Raw genomic sequence first — 21,634 nt, 5'->3', positions numbered from 1 at the left:
CATAACACAACACCTGATGTGAGGCTTGACATTATCATTAACATAACACCTGATGTGAGGCTTGACATTACCATTAACATAATACAACACCTGATGTGAGGCTTGACATTAGCAGCGCCAGGTAAGCAACTTTACCCGTCACACTTCCCTACAAAACGTCTGTGGTAGTATACTGTATCCCTGCTACATCTTTCTCCTTCTCAACGTTGAGTCAGAGGGAGAGGTGGGCTGGAAGATGGCTTCTGCTGCTAGATCAGTTGACCTGTTTCTATCGCGTTTATCATCCTTTATCATCCGTTTATCATCCTCATCCTCCTGGACTGTCAAGATCCCCCCCCCCCCTCAGTGAAGCGGGAAATGAGGCAGGTATGAGTGAGGGAGACTCGATCTTGCTGGGTGGGTGGGTGGTGTGTGCTCTTTGATGATGATGTTGTAAGAACAAGTTTAAGTCAGACATGATCATGGCACCTGTGTGTGTGTGTGTGTGTGTGTGTAGCGAAGATGTAGTATGAGATTATCAGTTATTCTGGCTAAGTTAACTTGACTTTCTTAATGATGATGACCAGGTACGTCTTGTTTACCTCAACTTTATGACTCCATCACACACTGTTTACCTTCCTACACTGACTCATGTGACCTCTTCATGGTGCGCTGTTGCCAAGTGTTCCTATGGTGCTGTGGTCCCAAATGTTCATCTTGTGCGCTGTTGTCAAGTCTTCCTATGGTGCTGTGGTGCCAAATGTTCATCTTGTGCGCTGTTGTCAAGTCTTCCTATGGTGCTGTGTGCCAAATGTTCCTCTGATGCGCTGTTGCCAAGTGTTCCAATGGTGCTGTGTTGCCAAATGTTCCTCTGGTGCGCTGTTGTCAAGTCTTCCTATGGTGCTGTGTTGCCAAATGTTCCTCTGGTGCGCTGTTGCCAAGTGTTCCTATCGTGCTGTGTTGCCAAATGTTCCTTTAGTGCGCTGTTGCCAACTGTTCCTATGGTGCTGTGTTGCCGAATGTTCCTCTGGTGCGGTGTTGCCAAGTGTTCCTCTAGTGCGCTGTTGCCAAGTGGTCGTCTGGTGCTGTTTTGCCAAGTGTTCCTATGGTACTGTGTGCCACATGTACCCATGGTGCTGGTGCTGTGTTGCCAAGTGTTCCTCTAGGCTAGTGCAGTGTTGTCAAGTCTTCCTCTGGGTTGTTGCAGTGTGCCACGTCTGGCCTGGGGCACCAGTGGGTTGTACAGTGTAACATACAAACATACAACAGTGGCCACAACCAACACACAACACCTCTGGACGTAGGAGAACTTGGCGCCTCAGACATGTCCATCACGTGACCCCTAACTCACCAGTCACGGGTCACGTGACGAGATGATATGATAATAATTGTACATGTTGTAAGTAGGTAGACAATCCTGACTGACTGGTGTTGTAAGTAGGTAGACAATCCTGACTGACTGGTGTTGTAAGTAGGTAGACAATCCTGACTGACTGGTGTTGTAAGTAGGGTAGACAATCCTGACTGACTGGTGTTGTAAGTAGGTAGACAATCCTGACTGACTGGTGTTGTAAGTAGGGTAGACAATCCTGACTGACTGGTGTTGTAAGTAGGTAGACAATCCTGACTGAATGGTGTTGTAGGTAGGTAGACAATCCTGACTGACTGGTGTTGTAAGTAGGTAGACAATCCTGACTGACTGGTGTTGTAGGTAGGTAGACAATCCTGACTGACTGGTGTTGTAGGTAGGTTGACAATCCTGAGTGACTGTTGTAAGTAGGTAGACAGTCCTGACTGGCTGGTGTTGTAAGTAGGTAGACAATCCTGACTGACTTGTGTTGTAAGTAGGTAGACAATCCTGACTGACTGGTGTAGGCAGGTAGACAATCCTGACTGACTGGTGTTGTAAGTAGGTAGACAATCCTGACTGACTGGTGTTGTAGGTAGGTAGACAATCCTGACTGACTGGTGTTGTAGGTAGGTAGACAATCCTGACTGACTGGGGTTGTAGGTAGGTAGACAATCTTGACTGGTGTTGTAGGTAGGTAGACAATCCTGACTGACTGGTGTTGTAAGTAGGTAGACAATCCTGACTGACTGGTGTTGTAGGTAGGTAGACAATCCTGACTGACTGGTGTTGTAGGTAGGTAGACATTCCTGACTGACTGGGGTTGTAGGTAGGTAGATAATCTTGACTGGTGTTGTAAGTAGGTAGACAATGCTGACTGACTGGTGTTGTAAGTAGGTAGACAATCCTGACTGACTGGTGTTGTAGGTAGGTAGACCATCCTGACTGACTGGGGTTGTAGGTAGGTAGACAATGCTGACTGACTGGTGTTGTAAGTAGGTAGACAATCCTGACTGACTGGTGTTGTAGGTAGGTAGACCATCCTGACTGACTGGGGTTGTAGGTAGGTAGACAATCCTGACTGACTGGTGTTGTAGGTAGGTAGACAATCCTGACTGACTGGTGTTGTAAGTAGGTAGACAATCCTGACTGACTGGTGTTGTAGGTAGGTAGACAATCCTGACTGACTGGTGTTGTAGGCAGGTAGACAATCCTGACTGACTGGTGTTGTAGGTAGGTAGACAATCCAGACTGACTTGTGTTGTAGGCAGGTAGACAATCCTGACTGACTGGTGTTGTAGGTAGGTAGACAGTCCTGACTGACTGGTGTTGTAAGTAGGTAGACAATCCTGACTGACTTGTGTTGTAGGTAGGTAGACAATCCTGACTGACTGGTGTTGTAAGTAGGTAGACAATCCTGACTGGTGTTGTAGGTAGGTAGACAATCCTGACTGACTGGTGTTGTAGGTAGGTAGAGAATCCTGACTGACTGGTGTAGGTAGGTAGACAATCCTGACTGACTGGTGTTGTAGGCAGGTAGACAATCCTGACTGACTGGTGTTGTAGGTAGGTAGACAATCCTGACTGAATGTTGTTGTAGGTAGGTAGACAATCCTGACTGACTGGTGTTGTAAGTAGGTAGACAATCCTGACTGACTGGTGTTGTAGGTAGGTAGACAATCCTGACTGACTGGGGTTGTAGGTAAGTAGACAATCCTGACTGACTGGTGTTGTAGGTAGGTAGACAATCCTGACTGACTGGTGTTGTAGGTAGGTAGACAATCCTGACTGACTGGTGTTGTAAGTAGGTAGAGAATCCTGACTGACTGGTGTTGTAAGTAGGTAGAGAATCCTGACTGACTGGTGTTGTAGGTAGGTAGACAATCCTGACTGACTGGTGTTGTAGGCAGGTAGACAATCCTGACTGACTGGTGTTGTAGGTAGGTAGACAATCCTGACTGACTGGTGTTGTAAGTAGGTAGAGAATCCTGACTGACTGGTGTTGTAGGTAGGTAGACAATCCTGACTGACTGGTGTTGTAGGTAGGTAGACAATCCTGACTGACTGGTGTTGTAAGTAGGTAGAGAATCCTGACTGACTGGTGTAGGTAGGTAGACAATCCTGACTGACTGGTGTTGTAGGCAGGTAGACAATCCTGACTGACTGGTGTTGTAGGTAGGTAGACAATCCTGACTGACTGGTGTTGTAGGTAGGTAGACAATCCTGACTGACTGGTGTTGTAAGTAGGTAGACAATCCTGACTGACTGGTGTTGTAGGCAGGTAGACAATCCTGACTGACTGGTGTAGGTAGGTAGACAATCCTGACTGACTGGTGTTGTAGGTAGGTAAACAATCCTGACTGACTGGTGTAGGTAGGTAGACAATCCTGACTGACTGGTGTTGTAGGTAGGTAGACAATCCTGACTGACTGGTGTAGGTAGGTAGACAATCCTGACTGACTGGTGTTGTAGGTAGAACCCGTCATAACCCAGTTAGTGAGAGAGAGAGAGAGAGAGAGAGAGAGAGAGAGAGAGAGAGAGAGAGAGAGAGAGAGAGAGAGAGAGTGAGAGAGAGAGTGAGAGAGAGCGTCTTAAGAGAGATAAATAGGAAGAAGAGAGAGTCAGGGATGCTGGGCGCGAGAGAGAGAGGGGAGAGGAGGGAATGAGGGAGGGAGGGAGGGATGCTGGGCGAGAGAGAGAGAGGGGAGAGGAGGGGAGAGGAGGGGAGGGAGGGATGCTGGGCGCGAGAGAGAGAGGGGAGAGGAGGGGAGTGAGGGAGGGAGGGAGGGAGGGTGAGAGTGAGTGTGAGAGTGGAGAGCGAGATGGTAGCACACTTGTCGTGTAGCCTGGCAGTTGGGCAGACGTGAGCTTCTCCCCAGCCAGACTACATCTCCCCGCTCGCTCGCTCGCCCGCCCGCCCCACTTTACCTCCTCGCTCGCTTAATAAATAGTGTGTGTACCTGTCTGCAGGTGTAGGTGTAGGCATGTGTTGACTGTGCAGGTGTAGGTGTGTGGTGTAGGTCTGGTGTTGACTGTGCAGGTGTAGGTGTAGGTGTGTGGTGTAGGTCTGGTGTTGACTGTGCAGGTCTGGTGTAGGTGTAGGCATGTGTTGACTGTGCAGATGTCTGCAGGTGTGCAGGTGTGGTGAAGGTGTGTACTGAGTGTGGTGCAGGTGTGGTTTAGGCATGTGTTGAGTGTGCAGGTGTGGTGTAGGTGTCTGCAGGTGTGCAGGTGTGGTGTAGGTGTCTGCAGGTGTGCAGGTGTGGTGTAGGTGTCTGCAGGTGTGCAGGTGTGGTGTAGGTGTCTGTAGGTGTGCAGGTGTGGTGTTGGTGTCTGCAGGTGTGCAGGTGTGGTGTAGGTGTCTGCAGGTGTGTAGGTGTGTGCTGAGTGGTGCAGGTGTGGTGTGAGCATGTGTTGAGTGTGGTGCAGGTGTGTGCAGGTGTGGTGTTAACATGACCAGATGGGTCACCTGAGGTCATCTAGTCTTGCTTGACCAGGCTCACCCCCCCGCCCCCCCAGCCTGGTACTAGTACATACTACACAGGTGTAGCCTCCCCACCCACCCACCCGTGGTGGGTCACAGAGAACCCACCACCAGTGGGTGGGTTGGTGGGTGTTGCCAGTCATATGTCCCAGATGGTCAGTTGTCTCTCGCGTAGGTCATCATACACCAGCTGATGACGTGTGCTGAGCAGTGTCTCTCCTGCTGCACAGGATTAGTTTCTCTTCTGGTGCACAGCAATAGTGTCTGTCTTGGTGCACAGGACTAGTGTCTCTTCTGGTGCAGAGGACTAGTGTCTCTTCTGGTGCACAGGACTAGTGTCTCTTCTGGTGCACAGGACTAGCGTCTCTTCTGGTGCACAGGACTAGTGTCTCTTCTGGTGCACAGGACTAGTGTCTCTTCTGGTGCACAGGACTAGTGTCTCTTCTGGTGCACAGGACTAGTGTCTTCTGGTGCACAGGACTAGTGTCTCTTCTGGTGCACAGGACTAGTGTCTTCTGGTGCACAGGACTAGTGTCTCTTCTGGTGCACAGGACTAGTGTCTCTTTTGGTGCACAGGACTAGTGTCTCTTCTGGTGCACAGGACTAGTGTCTCTTTTGGTGCACAAGACTAGTGTCTCTTCTAGTTCACAGGACTAGTGTCCCTTGTGCACAGGACTAGTGTCTCTTCTGGTGCACAGGACTTGTGTCTCTTCTGGTGCACAGCAATAGTGTCTGTCTTGGTGCACAGGACTAGTGTCTCTTTTGGTGCACAGGACTAGTGTCTCTTTTGGTGCACAGGACTAGTGTCTCTGGTGCACAGGACTTCTGTCTCTTCTAGTGCACAGGACTAGTGTTCCTTCTTGTGCACAGGACTAGTGTCTCCTGGTGCACAGGACTTTTGTCTCTTCTGGTGCACAGGACTAGTGTCTCTTCTAGTGCACAGGACTAGTGTTCCTTCTTGTGCACAGGACTAGTGTCTCTTCTGGTGCACAGGACTAATGTCTCTTCTGGTGCACAGGACTAGTGTCTCTTCTGGTGCACAGGACTAGTGTCTCTTCTGATGCACAGAACTAGTGTCTCTTCTAGTGCACAGGACTAGTGTCTCTTCTGGTGCACAGGACTAGTGTCTCTTCTAGTGCACAGGACTAGTGTCTCTTCTGGTGCACAGAACTAGTGTCTCTTCTAGTGCACAGGACTAGTGTCTCTTCTGGTGCACAGGACTAGTGTTCCTTCTTGTGCACAGGACTAGTGTCTCTTCTAGTGCACAGGACTAGTGTTCCTTCTTGTGCACAGGACTAGTGTCTCTTCTGGTGCACAGGACTAGTGTCTTCTCTGGTGCACAGGGCTAGTGTCTTCTCTGGTGCACAGAGCTAGTGTCTCTTCTAGTGCACAGAACTAATGTCTTCTCTGGTGCACAGGACTAGTGTCTCTTCTTGTACACAGGACTAGTGTCTTTTCTGGTGCACAGGACTAGTGTCTTCTCTGGTGCACAGGACTAGTGTCTCTTCTTGTACACAGGACTAGTGTCTTTTCTGGTGCACAGGACTAGTGTCTTCTCTGGTGCACAGGACTAGTGTCTCTTCTTGTACACAGGACTCGTGTTTTTTCTGGTGCACAGGACTAGTGTCTTCTCTGGTGCACAGGACTAGTGTCTCTTCTTGTACACAGGACTCGTGTTTTTTCTGGTGCACAGGACTAGTGTCTTCTCTGGTGCACAGGACTAGTGTTCCTTCTTGTGCACAGGACTAGTGTCTTCTGGTGTACAGGGTTAGTGTCTTCTCTGGTGCACAGGACTAGTGTCTTCTGGTGTACAGGGCTAGTGTCTTCTCTGGTGCACAGGACTAGTGTCTTCTCTGGTGCACAGGGCTAGTGTCTCCTGATGCACAGTATTAGTGTCTTCTGCTGCACAGGACTAGTGTCTGTATTGATGCACAACTATAGTGTCTGTTATGGTGCACAGGATTAGTTTCTTCTGGTGCACAGGACTAGTGTCTGTCCTGGTGCACAGTAGTAGTGTTTGTCTCGGTATACACCATTATTGTCTGTGCACAGCAGTAGTGTTTGTCTTGATGCTCAGGACTATTGTCTGTTTTGGTGCACAGTATTAGTGTCTTCTGGTGCACAGAACTATTGTCTGTCTTGATGCACAGCTATAGTGTCTGTCTTGGTGCACAGCAATAGTGTCTGTCCTGGTGCACAGTAGGAGTGTCTGTCTTGGTGCACCGGATTATTGTCTGTCTGTGCACAGCAGTAGTGTCTGTCTTGATGCAATGGATTAGTATCTGTCTTGGTGCACAGGAGTTTTGTCTGTCTTGGTGCACAGGACTAATGTCTTCTGGTGCACAGGACTTGTGTCTGTCTTGGTGCACAGGACTAGTTTCTCGTCTGGTGCACATGTCTAATGTCTCGTCTGGTACACAGGATTAATGTCTGACGTGGTGCACAGGATCAGAGTCTGTCCTGTGCACCAGACGGGACACCGCTAGTGCACAGTGCACCAGGAGGGGACAGACCACATATAACAGTAGTCTATAAGGCTGTCCTGGGCCAGTGGCTGTCGTCCCTGGACATGCACGAATTGATATCATGATACTATAGAGGACACATGTCCCCTCCAGTGGTCTCGTGACACTGTAGAGGACACATGTCCCCTCCAGTGGCCTCGTGACACTATAGAGGATACATGTCCCCTCCAGTGGCCTCGTGACACTGTAGAGGACACATGTCCCCTCCAGTGGCCTCGTGACACTATAGAGGACACATGTCCCCTCCAGTGGCCTCGTGACACTGTAGAGGACACATGTCCCCTCCAGTGGCCTCGTGACACTGTAGACAACACATGTCCCCTCCAGTGGCCTCGTGACACTATAGAGGATACATGTCCCCTCCAGTGGCCTCGTGACACTGTAGAGGACACATGTCCCCTCCAGTGGTCTCGTGACACTGTAGAGGACACATGTCCCCTCCAGTGGCCTCGTGACACTATAGAGGATACATGTCCCCTCCAGTGGCCTCGTGACACTGTAGAGGACACATGTCCCCTCCAGTGGCCTCGTGACACTATAGAGGACACATGTCCCCTCCAGTGGCCTCGTGACACTGTAGAGGACACATGTCCCCTCCAGTGGCCTCGTGACACTGTAGACAACACATGTCCCCTCCAGTGGCCTCGTGACACTGTAGAGGATACATGTCCCCTCCAGTGGCCTCGTGACACTGTAGAGGACACATGTCCCCTCCAGTGGCCTCGTGACACTATAGAGGACACATGTCCCCTCCAGTGGCCTCGTGACACTATAGAGGACACATGTCCCCTCCAGTGGCCTCGTAACACTGTAGAGAACACACGTCTCCTCCAGTGGCCTCGTGACACTGTAGAGAACACATGTCCCCTCCAGTGTCCTCGTGACACTGTAGAGAACACATGTCTCTTCCAGTGTCCTCGTGACACTGTAGAGAACACATGTCCCCTCCAGTGGCCTCGTGACACTATAGAGGACACATGTCCCCTCCAGTGTCCTCGTGACACTGTAGAGAACACATGTCTCCTCCAGTGGCCTCGTGACACTGTAGAGAACACATATCTCCTCCAGTGGCTTCGTGACACTGTAGAGAACACACGTCTCCTCCAGTGGCCTCGTGACACTGTAGAGAACACATGTCTCCTCCAGTGGCCTCGTGACACTGTAGAGAACACACGTCTCCTCAAGTGGCCTCGTGACACTGTAGAGAACACATGTCCCCTCCAGTGGCCTGGTGACACTGTAGAGAACACATGTCCCCTCCAGTGGCCTGGTGACACTGTAGAGAACACATGTCCCCTCCAGTGGCCTCGTGACACTGTAGAGAACACTCCTCCAGTAGGAGTTCCGGCCGTACACAACACTAGATAAAGATACCTTCCTCAGTTCGTTTACGTTACCACTGGTGAGCACATGCCCCCTGACTGTGTTACCACTGGTGAGCAAGTGCTCCTGGCTCTGTTACCACTGGTGAGCACATGACCCGGGCTCTGTTACCACTGGTGAGCACGTGCCCCTGGCTGTGTTACCACTGGTGAGCAAGTGCTCCTGGCTCTGTTACCACTGGTGAGCACATGACCCGGGCTCTGTTACCACTGGTGAGCACATGACCCGGGCTCTGTTACCACTGGTGAGCACGCGCCCCTGGCTGTGTTACCACTGGTGAGCAAGTGCTCCTGGCTCTGTTACCACTGGTGAGCACATGACCCGGGCTCTGTTACCACTGGTGAGCACGTGCTCCTGGCTCTGTTACCACTGGTGAGCACACGCCCCTGGCTGTTACCACTGGTGAGCACGTGCTCTTATCTCTGTTACCACTGGTGAGTACATGACCCGGGCTCTGTTACCACTGGTGAGCACGTGCTCCTGGCTCTGTTACCACTGGTGAGCACACGCCCCTGGTTGTTACCACTGGTGAGCACGTGCTCCTGGCTCTGTTACCACTGGTGAGCACGTGCTCCTGGCTCTGTTACCACCAGTGAGTACATGACCCGGGCTATGTTACCACTGGTGAGCACATGACCCGGGCTCTGTTACCACTGGTGAGCACATGCCGCTAGCTGTGTTATCACTGGTGAGCACATTCTCCTGGCTCTGTTACCACTGGTTAGCCTACGCCCCTGGCTCTGTTACCGCTGGTGAGTACATGCTTCTGGCTCTATCACCACTGGTGAGCACATGCCCTTGGCTCTGTTACCACTGGTTAGCCTACGCCCCTGGCTCTGTTACCGCTGGTGAGTACATGCTTCTGGCTCTATCACCACTGGTGAGCACATGCCCTTGGCTCTGTTACCACTGGTGAGTACATGCCCCTGGCTCTATTACCACTAGTGAGCACATGCCCCTGGCTCTGTTACCACTGGTGAGCACGCTTTCCTGGCTCTGTTACCAGTGGTGAGCACATGCCCCTGGCTCTGTTACCACTGGTGAGTACATGCCCCTGGCTCTATTACCACTGGTGAGCACATGCCCCTGGCTCTGTTACCACTGGTGAGCACGCGTTCCTAGCTCTGTTACCAGTGATGAGCACATGCCCCTGGCTCTGTTACCACTGGTGAGTACATGCCCCTGGCTCTGTTACCACTGGTGAGCACATGCCCCTGGCTTTATTAACACTGGTGAGTACATGCTCCTGGCACTATCACCACTGGTGAGCACATGCCCCTGGCTCTGTTACCACTGGTGAGCACATTCTCCTGGTTCTCTTACCACTGGTGAGCACATGTCCTTGGCTCTGTTACCACTGGTGATTACGTTCTCCTATCTGTTACCACTGGTGAGCACATGCCTCTGGCTAGGTTACCACTGGTGAGCACATTCTCCTGGTTCTGTTACCACTGGTGAGCACATACCCCTGGCTCTGTTACCACTGGTGAGCACATTCTTCTGGTTCTGTTACCACTGGTGAGCATATGCCCTGGCTCTGTTACCACTGGTGAGCATATGCCCCTGGCTCTGTTACCACTGGTGAGCGCTGCCCACCTGACACACCTGATATAAACTGAGTATATGAGACAGTGTTTCTCCAGTTGGGTTGTGATTGTGTTGCCACAGTTGGGTTGTGATTGTGTTGCCACAGTTGGGTTGTGATTGTGTTGCCACAGTTGGGTTGTGATTGTGTTGCCACAGTTGGGTTGTGATTGTGTTGCCACAGTTGGGTTGTGATTGTGTTGCCACAGTTGGGTTGTGATTGTGTTGCCACAGTTGGGTTGTGATGATAATAATCTGCATGTCCCCCCCCCCCCCCCGCTACCTTCAGTGTACATATAACCACAGGATCGGTTGTGACCAGTGTTATATCATGTCGGCGAGAGAGTGTAGCGCGTGTGGTTCACCACTGATGTTGCGGGGATCACGTGACCCGGTGATCAGGTGTAGTGGAGCAGGAGGGTGGGTCCCCCCCCCTGCTGGTGGTGGGTCAAGGTCGTGGAGGGTCACACATATGTTGTCTGTGGTCATCATGGTGGGTCTTCTACACTCCCCGCCCACCGCCCACGCTGACGCCCACTCCAGTAAACAAGGTAGGTTCTCAGGTCAACCCACCTGCCTGCCCACCTTCACATAGATTGTTATCATGATGTTATTTGTTATGTTCAGCCATGTTTGTTCTCATGTTTACACCAACCACCACCAAGCATGTTCTACATTGTTCTTAACTCGTGAACACTTGTTCTGTTCTACATTGTTCTTACCCCGTGAACAGATGTTCTGTACCACCAAGCGATCATGTTCAGCGTCTGCGCATCAACACACCCCCCCACACAACACACAACACCCCAGCACACAACACCCCCCCCCAGCACACAACACTTTCACATCCAGTCTCGTCAGCCTGACGGTGTCTCTGTGTCCTGACGGTGTCTCTGTGTCCTGACGGTGTCTCTCTGTGTCCTGACGGTGTCTGTGTCCTGACGGTGTCTCTCTGTGTCCTGACGGTGTTCTCTGTGTGTCCTGACGGTGTTCTCTGTGTGTCCTGACGGTGTCTCTGTGTCCTGACGGTGTCTCTCTGTGTCCTGACGGTGTTCTCTCTGTGTCCTGACGGTCTCTCTGTCTCCTGACGGTGTCTCTCTGTCCTGACGGTGTTCTCTCTGTGTCCTGACGGTGTCTCTCTGTGTCCTGACGGTGTCTCTCTGTGGCCTGACGGTGTTCTCTCTGTGTCCTGACGGTGTCTGCCTGTGTCCTGACGGTGTCTGTCTGTGTCCTGACGGTGCTCTCTCTGTGTCCTGACGGTGTTCTCTCTGTGTCCTGACGGTGACTCAGTTTGTCCTGACGGTGTTCTCTCTGTGTCCTGACGGTGTCTCTGTGTGTCCTGACGGTGTCTGTCTGTGTCCTGACGGTGTCTCTGTGTCCTGACAGTGTTCTCTCTGTGTCCTGACGGTGTCTCTGTGTCCTGACGGTGTTCTCTCTGTGTCCTGACATTGTCTCTCTTGTGTCCTGACGGTGTTCTCTCTGTGTCCTGACGGTGCCTCTGTGTCCTGACGGTGTCTCTGTGTGTCCTGACGGTGTTCTCTCTGTGTCCTGACGGTGTGTGTCTGTGTCCTGACGGTGTCTGTCTGTGTCCTGATGGTGTCTCTGTGTCCTGACGTTGTCTCTGTGTCCTGACGGTGTCTGTCTGTGTCCTGACGGTGTCTGTCTGTCCTGACGGTGTCTCTCTGTGTCCTGACGGTGTCTGTCTGTGTCCTGACGTTGTCTCTCTGTGTCCTGACGGTGTCTCTGTGTCCTGACGTTGTCTCTCTTGTGTCCTGACGGTGTTCTCTCTCTATCCGGACGGTGTTCTCTCTGTGTCCTGACGGTGTCTCTGTGTCCTGACGGTGTCTCTGTGTCCTGACGGTGTCTCTCTGTGTCCTGACGGTGTTCTCTCTGTGTCCTGACGGTGTCTCTGTGTGCTGATGGTGTCTCTCTGTGGCCTGACGGTGTTCTCTCTGTGTCCTGACGGTGTCTGTCTGTGGCCTGACGGTGTCTGTCTGTGGCCTGACGGTGTCTCTCTGTGTCTTGACGGTGTTCTCTCTGTGTCCTGACGGTGTTCTCTCTGTGTCCTGACGGTGTCTCTGTTTGTCCTGACGGTGTTCTCTCTGTGTCCTGACGGTGTCTCTGTGTGTCCTGACGGTGTTCTCTGTGTCCTGACGGTGTTCTTTCTGTGTCCTGACGGTGTTCTCTCTGTGTCCTAACGGTGTCTCTGTGTGTCCTGACGGTGTTCTCTGTGTCCTGACGGTGTTCTCTCTGTCCTGACGGTGTTCTCTCTCTGTCCTAACGGTGTCTCTCTGTCCTGACGGTGTTCTCTCTCTGTCCTAACGGTGTCTCTCTGTCCTGACGGTGTTCTCTGTGTCCTGACGGTGTCTCTCTGTGTCCTGACGGTGTTCTCTCTGTGTCCTGACGGTGTTCTCTGTGTCCTGACGGTGTCTCTCTGTGTCCTGACGGTGTCTCTGTGTCCTGAATGTCTCTGTGTCCTGACGGTGTCTGTCTGTGTCGTGACGGTGTATCTCTGTGTCCTGACGGTGTCTCTCTGTCCTGACGGTGTTCTCTCTGTGTCCTGATGGTGTCTCTGTTTGTCCTGAAGGTGTCTCTCTGTGTCCTGACGGTGTCTCTCTGTGGCCTGACGGTGTCTCTCTGTGTCCTGACGGTGTTCTCTCTGTGTCCTGACGGTGTCTGTCTGTGTCCTGACGGTGTCTGTCTGTGTCCTGACGGTGTCTCTCTGTTTCCTGACGGTGTTCTCTCTGTGTCCTGATGGTGTCTCTGTGTGTCCTGACGGTGTTCTCTGTGTCCTGACGGTGTCTCTCTGTGGCCTGACGGTGTCTCTCTGTGTCCTGACGGTGTCTCTCTGTGTCCTGACGGTGTCTCTCTGTGTCCTGACGGTGTTCTCTCTGTGTCCTGACGGTGTTCTCTGTGTACTGACGGTGTCTCTCTGTGTCCTGACGGTGTCTCTCCGTGTCCTGACGGTGTTCTCTCTGTGTCCTGACTGTGTCTCTGTTTGTCCTGACGGTGTTCTCTCTGTGGCCTGACGGTGTCTGTCTGTGGCCTGACGGTGTCTCTCTGTGTCCTGATGGTGTCTCTCTGTCTCCTGACGGTGTCTCTGTGTGTCCTGACGGTGTTTTCTCTGTGTCCTGACGGTGTTTGTCTGTGTCCTGACGGTGTTCTCTCTCTATCCTGACGGTGTTCTCTCTGTGTCCTGACGGTGTCTGTCTGTGTCCTGACGGTGTTCTCTGTGTGTCCTGACGGTGTCTCTCTGTGTCCTGACAGTGTCTGTCTGTGTCCTGACGGTGTCTCTCTGTGTCCAGACGGTGTCTGTCTGTGGCCTGACGGTGTCTCTCTGTTTCCTGACGGTGTTCTTTCTGTGTCCTGACGGTGTCTGTCTGTGTCCTGACAGTGTCTCTGTGTGTCCTGACGGTGTCTCTGTGTGTCCTGACGGTGTCTGTCTGTGTCCTGACGGTGTCTCTGTGTGTCCTGACGGTGTTCTCTCTGTGTCCTGACGGTGTCTTTCTGTGTCCTGACGGTGTTCTCTCTGTGTCCTGACGGTGTTCTCTCTGTGTCCTGACGGTGTGTCTCTGTCTCCTGACGGTGTCTCTGTGTGTCCTGACGTTGTCTCTGTGTCCTGACGGTGTCTCTCTGTTTCCTGACGGTGTTCTTTCTGTGTCCTGACGGTGTGTATCTGTGTCCTGACGGTGTATCTGTGTGTCCTGACGGTGTCTCTGTGTCCTGACGGTGTTCTCTCTGTGTCCTGACGGTGTCTCTGTGTGTCCTGACGGTGTTCTCTGTGTCCTGACGGTGTCTTTCTGTGTCCTGACGGTGTCTCTGTGTGTCCTGACGGTGTTCTCTGTGTCCTGACGGTGTCTCTCTGTGTCCTAACGGTGTCTCTCTGTGTCCTGACGGTGTCTCTCTGTGTCTTGACGGTGTCTGTGTGTCCTGACGGTGTCTCTGTGTGTCCTGACGGTGTTCTCTCTGTGTCCTGACGGTATCTGTCTGTGTCCTGACGGTGTCTTTGTGGCCTAACGGTGTTCTCTCTGTGTCCTGACGGTGTCTCTGTGTGTCCTGACGGTGTTCTCTCTATGTCCTGACAGTGTTCTCTTTGTGGCCTGACGGTGTCTGTCTGTGTCCTGACGGTGTCTCTATGTGGCCTGACGGTGTTCTCTCTGTGGCCTGACGGTGTCTGTCTGTGTCCTGACGGTGTCTGTCTTTGGCCTGACGGTGTCTCTGTGTGTCCTGACGGTGTTTCTGTCTTGACGGTGTCTCTCTGTTTCCTGACGGTGTTCTTTCTGTGTCCTGACGGTGTTTATCTGTGTCCTGACGGTGTATCTGTGTGTCCTGACGGTGTCTCTGTGTCCTGACGGTGTTCTCTCTGTGTCCTGACGGTGTCTCTGTGTGTCCTGACGGTGTTCTCTGTGTCCTGACGGTGTCTGTCTGTGTCCTGACGTTGTCTCTCTGTGTCCTGACGGTGTCTCTGTGTCCTGACGGTGTCTGTCTGTGTCCTGACGGTGTCTCTCTGTGTCCTGACGGTGTTCTCTCTGTGTCCTGACGGTGTCTCTGTGTCCTGACGGTGTCTCTCTATGTCCTGACGATGTCTCTCTGTGTCCTGACGGTGTTTTCTCTGTGTCCTGACGGTGTTCTCTCTGTGTCCTGACGGTGTCTGTCTGTGTCCTGACGGTGTCTCTGTGTCCTGACGGTGTCTCTGTGTCCTGACGGTGTCTCTTTGTCCTGACGGTGTTCTCTCTGTGTCCTGACGGTGTCTCTGTGTCCTGACGGTGTCATTCTGTGGCCTGACGGTGTCTGTCTGTGTCCTGACGGTGTCTCTCTGTGTCCTGACGGTGTCTCTCTGTGTCCTGACGGTGTTCTCTCTGTGTCCTGACGGCGTCTCTCTGTCTCCTGACGGTGTCTCTCTGTCCTGACGGTGTCTCTCTGTGTCCTGACGGTGTTCTCTCTATGTCCTGACAGTGTTCTCTTTGTGGCCTGACGGTGTCTGTCTGTGTCCTGACGGTGTCTCTATGTGGCCTGACGGTGTTCTCTCTGTGGCCTGACGGTGTCTGTCTGTGTCTTGACGGTGTCTGTCTTTGGCCTGACGGTGTCTCTGTGTGTCCTGACGTTGTCTCTGTGTCCTGACGGTGTCTCTCTGTTTCCTGACGGTGTTCTTTCTGTGTCCTGACGGTGTGTATCTGTGTCCTGACGGTGTATCTGTGTGTCCTGACAGTGTCTCTGTGTCCTGACGGTGTTCTCTCTGTGTCCTGACGGTGTCTCTGTGTGTCCTGACGGTGTTCTCTGTGTCCTGACGGTGTCTTTCTGTGTCCTGACGGTGTCTCTGTGTGTCCTGACGGTGTTCTCTGTGTCCTGACGGTGTCTCTCTGTGTCCTAACGGTGTCTCTCTGTGTCCTGACGGTGTCTCTCTGTGTCTTGACGGTGTCTGTGTGTCCTGACGGTGTCTCTGTGTGTCCTGACGGTGTTCTCTCTGTGTCCTGACGGTATCTGTCTGTGTCCTGACGGTGTCTTTGTGGCCTAACGGTGTTCTCTCTGTGTCCTGACGGTGTCTCTGTGTGTCCTGACGGTGTTCTCTCTATGTCCTGACAGTGTTCTCTTTGTGGCCTGACGGTGTCTGTCTGTGTCCTGACGGTGTCTCTATGTGGCCTGACGGTGTTCTCTCTGTGGCCTGACGGTGTCTGTCTGTGTCCTGACGGTGTCTGTCTTTGGCCTGACGGTGTCTCTGTGTGTCCTGACGGTGTTTCTGTCTTGACGGTGTCTCTCTGTGTCCTGACGGTGTCTGTCTCTGTCTTGACGGTGTCTCTGTGGCCTGACAGTGTTCTCTCTGTGGCCTGGCGGTGTCTGTGTATTCCGACGGTGTTCTCTCTGTCCTGACGGTGTTTTCTCTGTGGCCTGACGGTGTCTGTCTGTGTCCTGACGGTGTCTGTCTGTGTCCTGACGGTGTCTCCGTGTCCTGCCGGTGTCTCTGTGTGTCCTGACGGTGTCTCTTTGTGTCCTGACGGTGTCTCTGTGTGTCCTGACGGTGTCTCTGTGTCCTGACGGTGTCTGTTTGTGGCGTGACGGTGTCTCTCTGTGGCCTGACGGTGTCTGTCTGTGTCTTGACGGTGTCTCTCTGTGTACTGACGGTGTCTCTCTGTGTCCTGACAGTGTTCTCTCTGTGGCCTGACGGTGTCTCTGTGTCCTGACGGTGTTCTCTCTGTGTCCTGACGGTGTCTCTCTGTGTACTGACGGTGTCTCTCTGTGTCCTGACGGTGTTCTCTCTGTGGCCTGACGGTGTCTGTCTGTGTCCTGACGGTATCTCTATGTGGCCTGACGGTGTCTGTCTGTGTCCTGACGGTGTCTGTCTTTGGCCTGACGGTGTCTGTCTGTGGCCTGACGGTGTCTGTCTGTGTCCTGACGGTGTCTGTCTGTGGCCTGACGGTGTCTCTGTGTGTCCTGACGGTGTCTCTCCGTGTCCTGACGGTGTCTCTGTGTGGCCTGACTGTGTCTGTCTGTGTCCTGACAGTGTCTGTCTTTGTCCTGACGGTGTCTCTGTGTGTCCTGACGGTGTCTGTCTGTGTCCTGACGGTGTTTGTCTGTGGCCTGACGGTGTCTGTCTGTGTCCTGACGGTGTTCTCTGTGTGTCCTGACGGTGTTCTCTCTGTGTCCTGACGGTGTCTCTGTGTCCTGACGGTGTCTCTCTGTGTCATGACGGTCTCTCTGTGTCCTGACGGTGTCTCTCTGTGTCCTGACGGTGTCTCTCTGTGTCCTGACGGTGTTCTCTCTGTGTCCTGACGGTGTCTCTCTGTGTCCTGACAGTGTCTCTATGTCCTGACGGTGTCTCTCTGTCTCCTGACGGTGTCTGTGTGTCCTGATGGTGTCTGTCTGTGGCCTGACGGTGTCTTTCTGTGGCCTGACGGTGTCTGTCTGTGGCCTGACGATGTTCTTTCTGTGTCCTGATGGTGTCTGTCTGTGGCCTGACGGTGTTCTCTGTGTCCTGACGGTGTCTCTCTGTGTCCTGACGGTGTCTCTGTGCGTCCTGACGGTGTTCTCTCTGTGTCCTGACGGTGTCTCTCTGTGTCCTGACGGTGTCTCTCTGTGTCCTGACGGTGTTCTCTCTTTGGCCTGACGATGTTCTCTGTGTCCTGACGGTGTCTGTCTGTGGCCTGACGGTGTCTCTGTGTGTCCTGACGGTGTCTCTCCGTGTCCTGACGGTGTCTCTCTGTGTCCTGACGGTGTCTCTCTGTGTCCTGACGGTGTTCTCTCTTTGGCCTGACGATGTTCTCTGTGTCCTGACGGTGTCTGTCTTTGGCCTGACGGTGTCTCTGTGTGTCCTGACGGTGTCTGTCTGTGTCCTGACGGTGTCTGTCTGTGGCCTGACTGTGTCTCTCTGTGTCCTGGCGGTGTTCTCTGTGTCCTGACGGTGTCTCCTCTGTGGCCTGACTGTGTCTCTCTGTTTCCTGACGGTGTCTGTCTGTATCCTGACGGTGTCTGTCTGTGTCCTGACGGTGTCTCTCTGTGGCCTGACGGTGTCTCTGTGGCCTGACGGTGTCTCTGTCCTGACGGTGTCTCTCTGTGTCCTGACGGTGTTCTCTCTGTCCTGACGGCGTTCTCTGTATCCTGACGGTGTTCTCTCTGTCCTGACGGCGTTCTCTGTGTCCTGACGGTGTTCTCTCTGTTTTGACGGTGTCTGTCTGTGTCCTGACGGTGTCGTGTTTGCCTCCCTCAGGTAGTAGTGGTGATGGTAGTAGTAGTAGTAGTTGTGGTAGTAGTAGTAGTGGTGGTAGTAGTAGTAGTGGTGGTGGTGTCGTAGTAATAGTAGTGGTGATGGTAGTGGTAGTAGTAGTGGTGGTAGTAGTAGTTATAGTGGTGATGGTAGTGATAGTAGTGGTGATGGTGTTAGTAGTAGTAGCGGTGATGGTAGTAGTAGTGGTGATGGTAGTGGTAGTAGTAGTGGTGGTAGTAGTAGTTATAGTGGTGATGGTAGTGATAGTAGTGGTGATGGTGTTAGTAGTAGTAGCGGTGATGGTAGTAGTAGTGGTGATGGTAGTGGTAGTAGTGGTGATGGTAGTGGTAGTAGTAGTGATGATAGTAGTGGTAGTAATAGTGGTGGTGGTAGTAGTAGTAGTGGTGATGGTAGTGGTAGTAGTAGTGATGATAGTAGTGGTAGTAATAGTGGTGGTGGTAGTAGTAGTAGTGGTGATGGTAGTGGTAGTAGTAGTGGTAGTAGTAGTAGTGGTGATGGTAGTGGTAGTAGTAGTGATGATAGTAGTGGTAGTAATAGTGGTGGTGGTAGTAGTAGTAGTGGTGATGGTAGTGGTAGTAGTAGTGGTAGTAGTAGTAGTGGTGATGGTAGTGGTAGTAGTAGTGATGATAGTAGTGGTAGTAGTAGTGGTGGTGGTAGTAGTAGTAGTGGTGATGGTAGTGGTAGTAGTAGTGATGATAGTAGTGGTAGTAATAGTGGTGGTGGTAGTAGTAGTAGTGGTGATGGTAGTGGTAGTAGTAGTGGTAGTAGTAGTAGTGGTGATGGTAGTGGTAGTAGTAGTGATGATAGTAGTGGTAGTAATAGTGGTGGTGGTAGTAGTAGTAGTGGTGATGGTAGTGGTAGTAGTAGTGATGATAGTAGTGGTAGTAATAGTGGTGGTGGTAGTAGTAGTAGTGGTGATGGTAGTGGTAGTAGTAGTGGTAGTAGTAGTAGTGGTGATGGTAGTGGTAGTAGTAGTGATGATAGTAGTGGTAGTAATAGTGGTGGTGGTAGTAGTAGTAGTGGTGATGGTAGTGGTAGTAGTAGTGATGATAGTAGTGGTAGTAATAGTGGTGGTGGTAGTAGTAGTAGTGGTGATGGTAGTGGTAGTAATGGTGGTAGTGGTAGTGATGGTGTTCCTGGCCACACGTCATCATGTTCACCATCATGGTAGTGTTCATAATCTTGATGTTCTCATTTATATGTACGTGTTCACGATTGTTCTACAGTTGTACACAAGTGTTCACGATTGTTCTACAGTTGTACACAAGTGTTCACGATTGTTCTACAGTTGTACACAAGTGTTCACGATTGTTCTACAGTTGTACACAAATGTTCATTATTGTTCTACAGTTGTACACAAGTGTTCATTATTGTTCTACAGTTGTACACAAGTGTTCATTATTGTTCTACAGTTGTACACAAGTGTTCACGATTGTTCTACAGTTGTACACAAATGTTCATTATTGTTCTACAGTTGTACACAAGTGTTCATTATTGTTCTACAGTTGTACACAAGTGTTCACGATTGTTCTACAGTTGTACACGTGTTCACGATTGTTCTACAGTTGTACACAAGTGTTCACGATTGTTCTACAGTTGTACACAAGTGTTCACGATTGTTCTACAGTTGTACACAAGTGTTCACCATTGTTCTACAGTTGTATATGTTTTCACTTCTACTTTTGTACACAAGTGTTCACCATTGTTCTACAGTTGTACACAAGTGTTCACGATTGTTCTACAGTTGTACACAAGTGTTCACCATTGTTCTACAGTTGTACACAAGTGTTCACCATTGTTCTACAGTTGTACACAAGTGTTCACGATTGTTCTACAGTTGTACACAAGTGTTCATTATTGTTCTACAGTTGTATATGTTTTCACGATTGTTCTACAGTTGTACACAAGTGTTCATTATTGTTCTACAGTTGTACACAAGTGTTCACGATTGTTCTACAGTTGTACACAAGTGTTCACGATTGTTCTACAGTTGTACACAAGTGTTCACCATTGTTCTACAGTTGTATATGTTTTCACTTCTACTTTTGTACACAAGTGTTCACCATTGTTCTACAGTTGTACACAAGTGTTCACGATTGTTCTACAGTTGTACACAAGTGTTCACCATTGTTCTACAGTTGTACACAAGTGTTCACGATTGTTCTACAGTTGTATATGTTTTCACGATTGTTCTACAGTTGTACACAAGTGTTCACTATTGTTCTACAGTTGTATATGTTTTCACGATTGTTCTACAGTTGTACACAAGTGTTCACTATTGTTCTACAGTTGTATATGTTTTCACTTGTTTTATTTTTGTGCACAAGTGTTCACCATTGTTCTACAACACGTGTTCACCATTGTTCTACAGTTGTACACATGTGCTTCCCCCCTGCTCCCCCCCCCCCAGTAAGGACTCGTGTTGTGGTATCAATTGGTTATTAGTAATTATCTGTGGTCGGGGTTGAGTGGGGGGGGGGGTGATAACCTTGAGTGGGGGGGTAATAGCTTTGACTGGGGATGATAACTTTGAGTGGGCGTGATAACCTTGAGTGGGGGACAACCTTGAGTGGTGGATGATAACCTTGAGTGGGGGATAATACCCTTGAGTGGGGGTAATAACCTTAAGTGGGGTAATAACGTTGAGTGGGGTAATAGCCTTGAGTGGGGTATAATAACCTTGAGTGGGGGGTAAATATTCAGTGTGGCAGTGACCCTGTGGTAGTGGAGGTAATGTCGCCTAACTTATACATTAACTGACCAATTATAGACATATACGACCTGACCAGAACATGTTCTTCAGCCTTGACCACTGAACACCACCTCCTTACTTACTGACCAGAACACGTTCTTCAGCCTTGACCACTGAACACCACCTCCTTACTGACCAGAACATGTTCTTCAGCCTTGACCACTGAACACCACCTCCTTACTTACTGACCAGAACATGTTCTTCAGCCTTGACCACTGAACACCACCTCCTTACTTACTGACCAGAACACGTTCTTCAGCCTTGACCACTGAACACCACCTCCTTACTTACTGACCAGAACACGTTCTTCAGCCTTGACCACTGAACACCACCTCCTTACTTACTGACCAGAACATGTTCTTCAGCCTTGACCACTGAACACCACCTCCTTACTTACTGACCAGAACACGTTCTTCAGCCTTGACCACTGAACACCACCTCCTTACTTACTGACCAGAACATGTTCTTCAGCCTTGACCACTGAACACCACCTCCTTACTTACTGACCAGAACATGTTCTTCAGCCTTGACCACTGAACACCACCTCCTTACTGACCAGAACATGTTCTTCAGCCTTGACCACTGAACACCACCTCCTTATTTACTGACCAGAACATGTTCTTCTGCCTTGACCACTGAGCACCACCTCCTTACTGACCAGAACATGTTCTTCAGCCGTGACCCCTGAACACCACCTCCTTACTGACCAGAACATGTTCTTCAGCCTTGAACACTGAACACCACCTCCTTACTGACCAGAACATGTTCTTCAGCCTTGAACAATGAACACCACCTCCTTAATTACTGACCAGAACATGCTGTTCTCTTGTAGGTACGTACATACCACATGTGGCCACAC

At 51.1% G+C, this 21,634-nt stretch overlaps 1 protein-coding gene across 2 annotated transcripts in view; it reads left to right on the top strand.

The window, feature by feature from the left end:
• Positions 1 to 4,174: 4,174 nt before the first annotated feature.
• The window catches only part of LOC139767393 (lachesin-like), a 363,934-nt gene continuing 346,474 nt past the window's right edge, over positions 4,175 to 21,634 (top strand). The window contains exons 1-2 of one of the 2 annotated variants that reach the window (XM_071696730.1): positions 4,175 to 4,279; positions 10,610 to 10,854. In XM_071696730.1, the coding sequence (XP_071552831.1) occupies positions 10,635 to 10,854 (220 nt within the window). In that variant the 5' untranslated portion in view covers positions 4,175 to 4,279; positions 10,610 to 10,634. Of the gene's footprint in view, positions 4,280 to 10,099; positions 10,855 to 21,634 lie in introns of those variants that run through there. The other variant, XM_071696729.1, reaches the window with a different exon arrangement.

The sequence above is a fragment of the Panulirus ornatus genome, chromosome 61, assembly GCF_036320965.1.
Source record: "Panulirus ornatus isolate Po-2019 chromosome 61, ASM3632096v1, whole genome shotgun sequence".
NCBI lineage: Eukaryota > Metazoa > Arthropoda > Malacostraca > Decapoda > Palinuridae > Panulirus > Panulirus ornatus.
The sequence above is the reverse complement of the archived record's forward strand: the minus strand, read 5'-3'. Positions and strand labels throughout refer to the sequence as shown.